Raw genomic sequence first — 15,791 nt, forward strand, 5'->3', positions numbered from 1 at the left:
AGTCCCACAACACAAACATATAATAAAAATCAAATGAAATACGTCAGTCAGTGCTCTGCAATAGAAAAAAATAAACTATAAATTAAGCGCACCAGTCAACGCTCAGCAATATAAAGAAAATGTCAAATAATAAATTAAGTACATCAAATAATATTCTATAATACAAAAAAAAGACAAATAACAAATTAAGCATGCCAATCAATGCTCTATAATAGAAAAAAAAAATAACAAATAAAAAAATGACAAATTAAGCACACCAATCGTACGTTGCAATTCAAATATATATATATATATATATAAAATTGTGTAATAAACAATTATTTTAAAAGATTAATACGTACACAATCCAATGCTATATTAAAAGCAACACCCTTCCTGATAAAAATATATATGGAAGCAAAAAATCAAATTCAACCGAAAAAAAATATGAAGTTTTCTTTAAGCTAATTCAAGAGCATATTAGGAGGAAAAAAGAAAAAAGAAAAAAAGACTATAGCACCAAGTGAATAATTCAAATGAATATTATATAACATACATCTAAATCGATATGAAAGGCTTTACAAAACTAAAATTTACATCGATATAAAACTTTACAAAATCTAGATCGTAGCTAGCAAATGTACGATTTTCACAAAAATAAATATGATTTTCAAACTTGTTCTTTCTTAGAATTCCTAAGAGCGCCTCATCACTTTCAAAAAGTATTTGTTTCAACTTCTATATATCCCCAATGAGAAACATGCACGACAATCTAGTAATTTATGAAAATAAAAAAGTTAGTTTATTAGTAGAAGAAAATCTATATAAATATCAAAACACTTTTAAATTGAAATTATCTTGTTACATCCCCATCAAAGCAATCTAATTGTATTTATCTTTTTGAGGTCCATATATTTTTTAACCCAATCCTACAAAAGTCAACATATATAGCAAAAAAATTTTAAAATAATAATTTGTAATCAATAGAAGCAAATTTGTCAATAAATAAATTGTACCTTTTGACAAAAGTGATTTGATCCATAAGTAACACTACAACAAAATTTCAAGATAAACAATGTTTGTAGTAGAATCTAGCTCATTGTTGGGAAGGAAGACACTTGTACGATCAAAAGATGCGCATCTAGATAGGGCCACGTACAGTTGTCCATGACTAAACACTGGTGTGCGCAATAAAAATATATGTATTTAGAAAGCTTAAAAAATACAGCATTTAAAAAAACATTCTATATAATTAAATTGGGCCTACCTCTCGAACCCGGATGACATTAAGGTCATGCTCATCACGAATGACAACATTAGCATTTCTTTCTTCAAGAAATTGAACCTATAAATACAAAAGAATTAGAGGTAAAAAAAATTAAAAAATGTATGCATGTAAGAAAATGAGTAAAAGGAGTCGATATTACAGTTTCACATAGGTCTCCATCCATCTGTAAAATATAAGAAAAGAGCATTTTGTTATAAGGAAATTAGATAAAAAAAAAATAATGAAAAGAAAAGAAAATTGACTTAGACTTATAAGAAAGGTGTATTTTTTTTTTCAAATAAATTAAAAATAAAACAACTTACATGACTAAAAATAGTAATGTTGTCCATAATTAGAAGTTAAAGGTCAAAAGTGTCTCAACCTGAAAATGTCTAGTTATGTAAATTTGAAAAAGATAACTGTAAGAAAGCAAAATGAGATTTAATAATTGTCATAAAAAAAATTAATCGACACAAAATTAACAACCTCCTAGCATACTTATAACATACAACCAACTTTAGAGTTTGTATCAATTTTTGATTTTTTGATAAAGACACTAAAAAAATATAAAGAAATATTATTCTTCTTAAACAACTTATAACAATTTTAGTAGCAAATCGGATAATAAAATATAAAAATTAATTTCAAAGAGAGGGTTGCAATAAAGATGAGAAGAGCAGGTACATAAACAAAATACAAAGGGAAGAATAAGAGGTATGTAAAGTACAAAATAAAAAGTATGCTCGTGCGTAATGACACGATGTGAATAATATTGAGATCAAAATGTAGTTGAATACAAATGTAATTTATTGAAAAACATACAAAAACCTTAAGACATTGAGAAATATAAAGAAATATTGTTTTTAAAACCCACACTCTGCAATTTTGTTGGTACCACACACTCTACAAAGCTCAATTAAAGATAACAACCCCTAAGCACGGGTATATATATTTGTTTTATTATTCATTCGTTACCAAATAATACCAGCCATTTAAAAATTAAAATTAAAAATAAACAATGCACACCAACCAGTGTTTTGCAATACCAAAAAATTATTAAACACCAAATGAAGCACACCAGCCAATGCTCTGGAATCCAGAAAAATAGAATTCAAAATATATATAACAAACAATGCACACCAGCCATGGCTCTACAATACCAAAAAACTAAATTTAAAATAAATAGTAAACAATGCACACCAGCCAGTGCTAAGCAATCTAAAAAAAATTAAAATTAAAATTAAATTGACTTCAAGCAAGTGACTCCATCCTATTGTGAAGAAATAACAAATAAATAAATAACAACGTACAAAGTAGAGATAACAAATATCACATGAAATAGAATGAACAAAGTAGAGATTAAAATCCCTCAACAATGGTGTATTAGTAGAAATTATCCTAGCTTAGTGTCCTCGGTTGATCTCACTCCACTTGTCTGCAAAATTGAACTGTTGTAATGGTGTATTGATAGTGGACAGACACTATCACACAAGGGTTTCTCTTTTTAATAGACAATGGCATTGTCAAATGAGAAAAAATAACAACGAAAATGAACAAGCTTAACAAATGTACCAATTGGAAAACCGATCAGCATGGGTTCATTACCGCAATGGGTCTTCTCAATTATAGCAATTAATGTTTTCCCTTCAGGAAAACCAACTAAAATCTAAGTGTGAGAGTTTCAAATTCAATTTTGAATATCTCAACTTTTTAACATTCTCCGAGATTAAGAAATAGGAAAAAAAAAATATAAAAAGGTAGCCCTTCACATAAAAACTGGAGGGAAAACAAAAAGAAAAGATATTTTGTAATCACAGGAACAAAAGAATATCTTGTAATCCCATACATACTAAAGAGGGAAATGAGCTGAAGTCTCAAGTATAAACTAAATATTTAAAGGAAAAATTTTTATTGAAGGGAAGGGCCAAAAAAAAACTCTTAGCTTTCATTCATTTTTTATTCAAGGGTGTTTTTAGTCATATGTAATTGATAAAATCCATAGTCCAGTTGTCCAAACACCTAAAAATCCAAACACAGCTTCTATTAAATATGTTCTAATTTAATATGATCTGATGACCAATTTGCACAAATCAGGCGCCTTGTTTTATGATTTAGAGCAGTCCTATATTGCATCCAAACAATAACCAATCAAAACACTAACCAAAAAAGAGTTGACACTCAATAAAATCCAAACAAACTATTGGCGACAAAAGCTAAGAGGCAACGCAAACTATTTACGCATGGGAATGCTAAATTCTTGAATAGTAAGGATAACAAACTGTGTATAATACAAATCTATTATGTTTTCCTCTATATAAAAACATTCACATGTAAATTTTTTTACTATGCAATTTCTTTTTGATATAGCTTGTGAGGTAAGAGGTTTCATCCTAGGTCCAACCATTGATTTTCATTTCAATGACACATTAAGATAGTCAAAACAATTTAAGGATATTTTAGAACAGTTGTCTCGTGTCTCAACAGCACAACCACGTGTTATTGCATGGCTTAGTAGAGAAGGTAGAACCCATGATTTTTTTGTTAGGTGATAAGGGACAACAGAAGGCATGATGATTTGTGATTGGTTTATGATGTGTCACATGGTATCCCAAATAGAAAGGACCATTTTTTGATATTTTATGGACCTCTGCTTATAATTTGAAAAAAAGAAAGAAAGAAAAGATGATTGATATAAAACATTATAACAAATTTTGCTAAAAGCTTAAATATAGTACACTTACAATCTTATGTTAATCAATATTAGATAAATGTAAAAAAATAATAATAATGTCATCAAAGTTTAAATCAAAATAAAAATTTTATCCTTCAAAGTTTATTTTAGTACTTTTAAACAATAAATACAAAATTAATTGACCAAATTACACTTTCCAAAACCAGTTAAAACCCACCACCCCAATAGCCACCACTACCAATTTCTATCTCTCACATGCATTTTTTCAAACACTTTATATGCATTGGCTGGCATATTTCGTCTGATTTTTATTATATGTTTCTGTGTTGTGGGACTTGCATTTTATTGTTTGTTTAAAATCATAAAATCATTCCAATTACATTTTCATTCCAATAATATTTTCATCGTGCCTTCAAGCACGGGCATACCCTAATAATAACTGATCAAAAGTACATATTACAGTGTGTAACTCTCAACCATTTCATCAAACACAGTTTCTCTCAAAATCAATCATAAAACAACAAAGGAAAAAAGGTGAAAGGATAATTGTCAAGTGCGGCATGTGTAATTTGCCCATACAATTTTATTTTCTTTCTTTTTAGATTGTTTTCTTTGACTTGGTTTGTGTCATTGGAATTAAAGAAGGAAATGAGGATTGGTAAGTGGTCACTGTCAACTGTCATGGTTGATAAGGTTGGTCCAATTTCTTTATTTCTAAAAATTATTTGGCTACTTGTAATATTTGTATTATACACAAGAAAAACATAATAGATTCCTAAACATGTATCAATCTCAAAGCGTAACTCTTCAATTCCATGTCCAAACACCTAAAAATCCAAACATTGATAAGGGACAACATGATTTTTTTAAACTTACAATCTTATGTTAATCAATATTAGATAAATGCAAAAAAATTAATAATGTCGTCAAAGTTTAAATAAAATAAAAATTTTATCATTTAAAGTTTATTTTAGTACTTTTAAACAATAAATAAAAAATTAATTGACCAAATTACACCTTCCAAAACCAATTAAAACCCACCACCCCAATAGCCACCACTACCAATTTCTATCTCTCACATGCATTTTTTCAAACATCTTATATGAATTGTTAATACACCATTCAATCCAGATCTAAATATGAAACAAATGATTGGGACCTGAGGGATTTGCTGTTTATAGAGCTACCAAATCAAATGAAACATGGTTACTTACTTGAGCATAATTGTCAAGTGAGGTATGTGTAATTTGCCCATACAATTTTATTTTCTTTCTTTTGAGATTGTTTTCTTTGACTTGGTTTGTGTCATTGGAGTTAAAGAAGGAAAGGAGGATTGGTAAGTGATCACTGTCAACTATCATGGTTGATAAGGTTGGTCCAATTTCTTTATTTCTAAAAATTATTTGGCTATTTGTAATATTTGTATTATACACAAGAAAAACATAATAGATTCCTAAACATGTATCAATCTCCAAGCGTAACTCTTCAATTCCATGTCCAAACACCTAAAAATCCAAACATTGATAAGGGACAACATGATTTTTTTAAACTTACAATCTTATGTTAATCAATATTAGTTAAATGCAAAAAAATTAATAATGTCGTCAAAGTTTAAATAAAAATAAAAATTTTATCATTTAAAGTTTATTTTAGTACTTTTAAACAATAAATAAAAAATTAATTGACCAATTTATACCTTCCAAAACCAATTAAAACCCACCACCCCAAAAGCCACCACTACCAATTTCTATCTCTCACATGCATTTTTTCAAACACCTTATATGCATTGTTAATACACCATTCAATCCAGATCTAAATATGAAACAAATGATGAGGACCTGAGAGATTTGCTGTTTATAGAGCTACCAAATCAAATGAAACATGGTTACTTACTTGAGCATCTCAGCAAAGCTCATAGCCTCATCAATTCCAGGAATTGCATTAGCTAGATTGGACAAAAAACCATCTATTCCATCTGTGCCAAGAGCCTCTTCATTCTCCATGGATGGACCTACCTCCTATAGGAACCAAACAAACAATAAAAAATTTGGTTACATGACATCAAACCAGAGTATCAAAATTCATAAGATCAAGTTGAATCAAAGTCTAGATAACTGGATAATTATCAGGTATTTGATGAAGCATCACATGGCCAAGAATCATAACAATCCTGTGATCCAATCTTCTCTTAAATAGAAATCAGAAGCTCAAATACAACTTTAGGTAAGGAATAAATCCAGCGAATGTCATGTAAACTTAATTCATAAACAGAGTAAACAATGGTAGAATTCCACAAACTTTTTTTTTTTTTATATTATAATCAGGTATCCCAGTAAACCTAATTCATAAACATTAAATTTCAGTTTAAATAAAAAAAATCTTAACTCCTACAAAATTTTTCACATCTGACCATTTCATATGATTCCACTTTTGATTTTCTTATTTCCAGCTCATTTCTTCGAAACAAATGAAAAAAATTACAAAAAAACTATAAACATGATAAGAGACCCATGTGCTTACAGGAATTATACCATCTGCAATTCTGAGCCTGTAATGTTCTTGAACAGTTATCTTTAGTTTTTCAGCAGCCTTACAAATTTACACCCAACATTGATCAACAAAGATGATTCTAAAATTATTAGATTTATCACATACCTTAGGAGCTGCTTGGGAAGACTTCCACAATATTGCAGCACATGCTTCGGGACTGGTACAGGATAATAACATTGAGAAAGAAATCTAATAAAAATCAAGGAATAGAGTAACACGCAACACGGTTTAGCGCTGCAAGGAAGATAATCATTGGTGACCACGAAGCCTACACTTTTCATTTTTATTACATTCACGGAGGAGGAAGGGGGATGAGATTGCTGAAGGTGAATAAATTACAGCCCTTTGAACAGTACATTTGGCTAGAGTGAAGAATGGTTGAACACCACAACTTTTTATTATTTATAAACAGAGTAAAGAATGGTTAGACAATGCATTTAGATCTACCAATTTCTAGTTTGCTCTATTGCTGGAAATATACCATGATGGGTCAAATATACCAAATTCTTCCTTAGATTCTTCATTTTGCAGTGTCTGCCATTGTTGATGAAGATTGGGATGGCGCAGAGAGAGAGGGAGGAAGAGAGAAGACGAAAAGGGTAATAGGGGGTTCGGGGTTGTGTCTCCGGCAATTGTTGGGCTCCGATAGGAATTGAAGAAGAGCATGGGAATGGCCTCCGATGGAGAGACAGAGAGAGAGAGAGAGAGGGGGGGGGTCTGTTCAAATTTTGAAATTTAGAAGAGAGACAGATTTTGAGATGTGAGGAGTAGGTGTGAGAGATACATTTTGAGATATTTTGGAACTTATATTTTGCACCATTAGATCTTGATGTAATTGATCTCAATCATTAAAATGTCTAAATAGGACAAATGAAAGTAAGACATTTTCAGCCCTTAGATTGAAGCAATCTAAAGATCCAAATTTTGACACATATATATTTTCAATTCTTGAATTCAAACTAACCCTTCCATTGTTATATAAATATCCAGTTTTATTGATTGTTGCTTTTGTTTGATGCTATGTTTATATTTTTATGAAATTAAAATATTTTATATTTTTTTTGTTATTTAATTATGAGAATCTGTGGTCCTAAAATAATTCAATCTTTCGGATTGGTTCCACGATTTAAACGGATTATATTAGTTCTAATTTTTTAAGAACCGTAAATAACGAATTGATCCTGATTTTATCCTAATCTAAACCAATCTGAATCATATTCACCCCTACTACCTCCATCGGATAAAACAATCTAATATATTTAGGCTCCGTTTGTTTTCAGAGGTAGAATAGAAGGGATTGATAGTGAGAAGATTAATAACGAGAGGATTGATAATGAGGGGATTAAGTAAAATTGTATTTGTTTTGATGATAGTTGTTAGTGTAGGGATTGTTAAATTATTTTTATATAAAATAAATATAAAATAATAAAACAAATAAAAAAATACAAAAACATTAAACATTAATGTTTTTAAAAAAATGCCCAACATGTAAAAAAAAAATATTAAAAAAAAATAAAATAAATAAAATAATGATTTTTACTTAACAAAAAATTAAACATTAATGTAAAAAAAAAAATACCCGACATGTAAAAAATAAAATAAAAAATAAATAAAAATAAAAAATTTCTAGTCCGCGGGATTATTTTTCTAATATCAAGTCCTGGAGGCCCATCCAAATCCCATCTGCAAGGTCTATCCTAAGCTCCTCGGCTTAGCAGTTCATTCCTCAATTCTGTAAACAAACAACACATTAAATAACGGCCATAGTTATTTTAATTTCAATTCCCTCTCATACTCCAAAACAAACAGAACCTTAGAATTAATAGTAAAAATAAATTATTCGTCCTGTATAAAATTTTTGAATTAAACAGTAACTATTTCATGGAATCCTATCCCATCGGCGAAACAAACATGGTCAAAGTCCCAACTGACAAGCACAAGCACTTGTATTGATAATAGCAACAATAAATCTCTTTTTTTTTTTTTTTTTTTTTAACTCTCAAATTTTTTTTTAGATCTCAATATATATTAATAAGTACCAAATATACATCTCAATATATATTAATAAGTACCAAATATACATTAATAATTGAGATGTAAAAAGATTATAGAGATTTAAAAAAAAAAGTTTGAAGCATTTTCTGGTAATAAATGTAATTTATTCATTTCATTCATTTATAGGGAACTGCGACCTCTAGTTACTTTCAGCCTTAGACCATGCCTATCTACATGCTTACCTCAGCATCTACAATTTATGTGACGTCCCTAGAATCAATACCCACGCTACTTTTTCTTCATTTTTTTGCAATACTCTTGATTAAGGCCTCGTTTGGCCAGAGACTATTTTAATCAATTAGTCAAAAAGTTACTAAATTAGTCAAAAAGCTAACAACTCATACCAAAAAGTCAAAGATTCTCTTTTCTCTCTACTTTTTGCACATCTTTTTGTAATTAGCCAAAAAGTCATCCCAAGCATACAAGTTTTTTTTACCTACCTTTTTAGCCAAATAGCCAAAAAATTACTAAATTAGCCTGTTCCCAAACGAGGCCTAAGTTATTGTGATTGTTGGATTTCTTAGAGGATAATTTATGTGAAAATTGGGTCGAGTTGGGCAATGGGTTATTATGACTCACAATATGAAGAGTTGAGTAAAAAGGCCGTAGAGTTACTCCGACTCGAGAGAGGTATAAAGTTACTCCGGCCTGAGAGAAATGTAATTTTACTCCGGTCCGAAAGCGACTTGGAGTTAGGCCGGTTGGAAGACGCTTTGAAGTTAGACCGGTCTCAAAGTTAGCCCGATTATGGCGTATTGTGGTTAGACCGGTTAGAACCTTGCTACTCGATAGCTCGGTCTAACCACGCCATTCTTTGTACATGAGGAACCGAGATAAGGAGTAGTGAAAAGGAGAACCAAACTAAACACGGTTCGGTCTAATTTGTGGCTTGGCATGATCATAATTACTTCGGTTATATTGGAGTTCGGCCATGGTAAAAACCATCTCACTTGGTTTAAGCAGTGAGGGGGTGTTGAAGGATAAGCATTGTCCTTCAGGAGTATGAATCCTAGGAGGACTCTGCATGGAGAAGTAAAAGTCCTACTAGGATTGTGCCACACGAAACCTATAAAAGCTCACAAACATCACCTTTGGAGAGGTAACACACAACTTTGCTTTCTGAATACACAGAGCTTTTGTCTATTGGTCAAGCTTACTGACTTAGGCATCGGAGAGGTTTTCGGCACACACCCGCCAGCTAGCTCACGTTTGTGTTTTCACGTGATAAAATGACGACGTACAGAGGAGCGCAGACTTGATCAACAGGATTATACGATAAGGTTTATTTCTTTCCCATACAATTGGCGCCGTCTGTGGGAAAAACAGACAGGACAAAGCCTCTTGATCAAGCTTTACCTCTTTAGGAACAATGGCACACATTGAAGAATTACCACAGTCCGCCATCGACGGGCAAACACTAGATGGGGGTGCAAGGCGTGAAGGATTATCTTCTATCCCTCCCATGGCGGACTTAGAGTCCCAACGACATAACCCCAGGAGAGATACTAGGGGAAGGCGGACTCACAACCCCCGTCACTCTCATTCACAAAGTCCTGACAGGTAAAGGCGGATGATTGATCCTCAAGTTTTAGAGGACTGCGTAAAGGAGCAAGACGAATTAATAAGGAAGATGACGGCCGACATGGAAGCCTTGAAGCGCCAGATCAAGGGAAAATGAGTGGCGACAGGAGAGGGGCGCAAAAACAAGACGCCCCCTCGCCGCTCAGAAGACCATGGAAGGCATTCCACACCATCATAAGCAGAGAGTAGAAGCCTCAGGACAGGCGATACTCAGTCTAGAACCTCCAGAACTCGTTACTCCAGGTCTGAGAGAACGAGATCATTGAGGTCTTACACAGAGGGAAGTACCTACCGACCCTCACACTCGCACCAAACATCATCCAAACAAACGGAGTTGCCCAGATCATCCGATTTACGGATCATGCTGGAAGAAAAGGCACGATGGAAGGAGGACACTAGGGCGCGCGACCCACGCAGAGTTTCTGCCCTTCAACGATTGGGCCCTCGATCGCATGGAAGCGTCGAGGTTGGAATGCCATTACCACGCCCTGCCTACGAACCGACGGACAAAGCATTAGCAAGGCTGCAGACCTCGCCGTTCGTTCTGGCAATTGAAAACGCGCCCCTACCTACAGGCTTCCTTCAGCCCAAATTCACTACGTACGAGGGGAAAACGAACCCCTACATTCACCTAAGCCACTTCCGCCAGGTTATGGCGGTATATAGGCGAAACGAGGCTCTAATGTGCATCCTCTTCTCGTCAAGCCTTGGCGACCTAGGCTTGACTTGGTTTGAAAAACTTCCAGAAGGCAGCATAGCCTCCTGGGCGCAATTGGCAGAGGCGTTTGTCACAAGGTTCAGAACAAACACCAAAACTCTGGTGGAGATTGACCGGTTACTCTCCATCGACATGGATGAAAAAGAGACGCTAAGGTCCTACAATAGTCGCTACTGGGAGACATTCAACCAGATTGGGGACTGCCCCACCAATCTCGCCATTGCACAATACAAAAGAGGCCTTCCAGTCGGGAATAGACTAAGGGACTCAATCACCATGACACCACCCCTCACCATGGAAGCCTTGATGGAAAGAGTGCATCAGCACATCAGGGTAGAAGAGGATGGCGCACGTGCCAAAACAAAATCTGGCACGACCACAGTACCAGAAAAGAAGACCTCAGCAAAGGTCAATGCGGTAGAATGTCAGAACAGAAACGGACGTGGCAGGCGAGACAACGGAGAAAACCCGGATAAAAGATGGTTGAGGGTCCGCATGGCCATAACCACGGTATTCAAGAAACCGATCTACCGAATTCTAAGTGAAATAAGAGATGAGCCTTTCGTCAGATGGCCAGCCAAACCAGGGGAAGCGCAGAAGGACTATGACGAAAGATCACGGTGCACCTTCCATAAAGAAAATGGGCACCGCACTAAGAATTACACGCCATTAAGACAGCACCTGGAGGAGTTGGTGGCAGCAGGACACTTGGATAAATACATTGAAGGAGGGACGCAACCAGCCCCCCAGGACCATAATAACCCCAACGGGATGCCAGTCGACGCCCCACCTCAAGGCATTATCAATGTGATACATGGAGTCTTTGAACTTGAACGTGTATGCGAGCTCAAGGGATCAATCAAAAAGGCTGAACACTTTAGAGAGGTGCTAAGTGCCCAACCTGCCATCAAGAAGGGGAAGACAGAGGCCACAAACGTCATGTCTTTTTCGGATAAAGACTTGGAACGGATATATTGCCCTCACAATGATGCCCTGGTCGTCACTCTCCGAGTCAAGGATTTTGACGTCAAGCGGATTCTGATTGACCAGGGTAGTTCATGTGAAATCATGTACTACGAAACATTTAAACAATTGAAGCTGCAAGACAAAGACTTGGCGCCTGCCGTATCTCCCCTAATCGGATTTAACTCCATGCCAGAATGGCCCGTCGGCAAAATAATTCTTCCAGTCAGAGCAGGAAGCGTGACGAAACAAGTGGAGTTCTGGGTATTGAAGGTCCCCACCACTTACAACATCATCTTGGGCAAAACATGGCTGCATGCCATGCGATCGGTGGCGTCATCCTACCACCAAGTCATGCGGTTCTCCAACGATACCGGGGTAATTGAAGAAGTCTATGGCAATCAGATCATGTCGAAGCAATGCTTCGTCACGGTGAATGGTAGCCGCGCTGCCAAAGGATACGTTCATTCGGTGGAAGAACCTGAGAACAATAGCTATTCGCAGATGTCGGCAAAGCGGCTGATCAGAAAGCGGTGAAGGACTTGGTAGAGGTTAGAATAAATGAAAAGAACCCGGATAAGTTCTTTTTGCTCGGTTCGTCGCTGTCCAGCACTGAGAGATTAAAGGTGTTGGAATTTTTGACCTCTAACATCGAAGTGTTCGCCTGGACGCCATACGACATGCCAGGTATTGATCCCAACTTCATCTGTCACCAACTCAATGTCCACCCATCCGCCAGACCAATTATCCAACGCACACGCAGATCGGCACTCCACCATGCCGAGATAGTAGCGGAAGAAGTAGGTAACCTGCTGGAGGCAAGAGCAATTAGAGAAGTGCACTACCCAAGATGGATCTCCAACACAGTCGTAGTGCCAAAGAAAAATGGCAAGTGGCGTGTCTTTGTCGACTATAAAACAGTCAACAAGGTGTGCCCAAAAGACAGCTTTCCTCTACCACGGATAGATCAACTGGTAAACCTAACGGCGGGGCACAACCGACTTAGCTTTCTGGATGCATACAAAGGCTACTACCAAATCGCCATGCATGAACCAGACCAGGAGGTCACATCCTTTACAACTCCAAGAGGACTGTGCTGTTACAAGGTCATGCCCTTTGGCTTAAAAAACGCAGGGGCAACATTCCAACGAATGGTTACCAAGATGTTTGAACCGTTGTTAGGCAGAACAATGGAAGCTTACACCGACGACATAGTGGTCAAGAGCAAGGATGAGAATGACCATCTCAAGGACCTAGGTGAGATGTTTGAGATCCTGAAGAAGCACAAGTTGCGCCTCAATGCATCCAAGTGTGCATTCGGAGTAGGATCTAGCAAATTCTTAGGTTTCCTGGTAACCAACCGGGGTATAGAGGCAGACCCCTCCCAGATCAAAGCAATCCAGGATCTGGAGAGGCCTAACCCGGTGAAAGAAGTACAGCATCTCACCAGCATGGCGGCTGCACTCAACCGGACGAAGAATGCGACCGAGCTCTGGAAAGCTTAAAGGAATATATGTCTTCCCCACCACTGCTTGTTACCCCAGTACCTGGAGAAGAACTTTTCCTGTACCTGGTAGTCTCTCAGCACGCAATTAGCACAGTGTTGGTTCGTGCAGAAGGAATCCAACATCTGCCCATCTTTTATGTCTGCAAGACATTGCTGGGAGCCGAAACAAGGTACTTGCCACTGGAAAAATTAGCATTGGCCTTAATGATGGCCTCCAGGAAATTGGCACACTACTTTCACGCCCACACCATAGTCGTCCTCACAGCTTTTCCACTAAAAGCTTTGTTTGAGAGGGCGAACTTTTCTGGACGAATCTTGAAGTGGGCAGTAGAGTTGGGACAATTCGACATCAAGTTCCAACCCAGAACCGCAGTAAAGGCCCAATCTTTGGCAGACTTCGTTGCAGAGTTTACTGCTGGAAGTCATCATATCTGCCCAGTCGACCTAACTGACACAACCGAACTAGGGATGGAAGTTGACGCCGGAATAGCGCAACCCCTAGCAAAAAGCACTCGGTCAGACTCCAAGGCAGACCAGACTAAAGACAGCAAGGAAGAAGCAAACCAAGACTCACCAACAAATACAGACTTGGTACAATCAGATAGCGAGGGGCAGACAGCAAGCATGGACCTTGAAGAAAACACCAGCAACATTCTTGACCCTACGACATCATCTGACCCCTCCACTTGCTGGAAGTTGTTCGTTGGAGAGATGTGGAAGCTCTTTGTGGATGGAACATCTAACCGGCATGGTGCAGGACTTGGCATAGTCCTCATCTCACCAAACGGCCTGGTTGTGGAGCAAACAATCAACCTTGGCTTCCCAGCATCAAACAACGAAGCGGAGTATGAAGCACTCCTTGCAGGACTCAAAACAGCATCCTACATGAAGGCCACCGAACTAATGGTCTATAGCGACTCACAGCTGGTGGTAAACCAAATTTCTGGCGACTATGAAGCAAAGGATGATAGGATAGCCAAGTACCAAGAATTGGTCAGAATAGAGATCAAGAAATTTGAAGTAGTGAGGATTGAACAAATAGGCAGGGAAGAGAATGGCAGAGCAGACGAACTAACGGGCTTTGCTTCAATGACAGATACATCCATCCCTCATCCATTGCTCATCGACTACTTACCAAGACCAAGCATCGAAGACCCCGAAGTAGAAGAAGTATGCTGCGTCGATCTAGGCCCCTCATGGATGGATCCCATCATACTATTCTTGAAAAATGACGTCCTACCGGACTAAAAGAAAGAAGCCAACAAAGTTAGAGCAAAGTCACAGTGATTTTGGCTCTCCCCATCTCGGGCATTATACAAAAAGTCGTTTTCAGGACCCTATCTAAAGTGTGTCCACCCCAGCAAAGTAGAAGCATTCTTATACGAGATACACGAAGGGGTGTGCGGAAGCCATCAAGGAGGAAGATCGCTAGCTTACAGGGCCATTTCGCAAGGATACTAGTGGCCATACATGCAGGCAGACTCAGAGAAATATGTGAAGAAGTGCGAGAAATGTCAGAAGTTCGCATATCAAATACATCAGCCGACCAGAGAACTCCTACCATTGACCAGCCCATGGCCCTTTGCAATATGGGGCTTGGACATAGTAGGACCACTTCTAACAGCACTCAGAAACAGAAAGTTCTTTCTCGCAGCAACAGACTACTTCACAAAGTGGGTGGAAGCAGAAGCATTGGCATCAATCAAGGAAAAAGATGTGAAGAAGTTCGTTTGGCAAAATATCATTACACGATTCGGCATACCTAAAACCTTCATATCGGACAACGGCACTCAGTTCGACGGCAAAATTTTTAGAGGCTTTTGTGAAGAATATAAGATAGAGTTCTACAATTCCACACTGGCATATCCCCAAGCAAATGGTCAGGCAGAAGCATCAAGCAAGGTAGTATTGGATGGACTGAAGAAACGGTTAGAAAAAGCCAAAGGCAGATGGGCGAAGGAACTTCCTCATGTTTTATGGGCTTATCGCACCACACCTCGACGATCAATAGGAGAAACACCATTCTCCTTAGCCTACGGAATGGAAGTAGTAATCTCATTGGAAGTTGGACTCCCAACAATTCGAAGCGAAAATTTTGATCCCGATTTGAATGGAGAAGCCATAGCATTGGAGCTCGACCTCGCCGAAGAAAGAAGAGAAAGAGCACTAGTCCACATTGCCTCATATCAACAAGAGTTATCCAGGAAATACAACAAAACAGTACATCCAAGGCAATTCAAGATCGGAGATTGGGTACTGTACAAAGTAATGGGAAACACCTTGATACTAGGAGATGGCAAGTTGGGGCCTAATTGGGAAGGACCTTACAAAGTGGTCGGATTAGCAGGCAAAGGGGCATACCACCTAGAAGACAAGGACGACAAAGCAATCCTTAGGCCATGGAACACCGCCAATCTAAAGTTATTTTATTTTTAGCTTTCCTCTTTCAAACATGTGTAATTTTTTCTTTCCTCAATAA

The 15,791-nt window shown here is 37.2% G+C and overlaps 1 protein-coding gene across 3 annotated transcripts; it reads right to left on the reverse strand.

Moving 5' to 3' along the window:
- Positions 1 to 282: 282 nt before the first annotated feature.
- On the reverse strand, positions 283 to 7,240 carry LOC114303194 (uncharacterized). 3 transcript variants are annotated; one of them, XM_028248345.2, is made up of 6 exons: positions 6,970 to 7,228; positions 6,594 to 6,645; positions 5,832 to 5,956; positions 1,407 to 1,430; positions 1,247 to 1,324; positions 307 to 1,157 (listed from the first exon to the last, which is right to left on the reverse strand). In XM_028248345.2, the coding sequence occupies exons 1-6, from the start codon at positions 7,152 to 7,154 to the stop codon at positions 1,151 to 1,153; spliced, it is 471 nt and encodes a 156-aa protein (XP_028104146.1). In that variant the 5' UTR covers positions 7,155 to 7,228; the 3' UTR covers positions 307 to 1,150. The 3 variants fall into 3 exon arrangements, 2 of the variants coding, with proteins under 2 accessions (XP_082757268.1, XP_028104146.1); XR_014348084.1 differs by lacking the exon at positions 307 to 1,157 and adding an exon at positions 1,570 to 1,638 and having other exon boundaries at positions 6,970 to 7,240; XM_082901142.1 differs by lacking the exon at positions 1,407 to 1,430 and having other exon boundaries at positions 283 to 1,157; positions 6,970 to 7,230.
- Positions 7,241 to 15,791: the final 8,551 nt, after the last annotated feature.

This window comes from Camellia sinensis, chromosome 13 (genome assembly GCF_055761805.1).
Source record: "Camellia sinensis isolate YWXY chromosome 13, ASM5576180v1, whole genome shotgun sequence".
NCBI classification, from domain to species: Eukaryota; Viridiplantae; Streptophyta; class Magnoliopsida; order Ericales; family Theaceae; genus Camellia; species Camellia sinensis.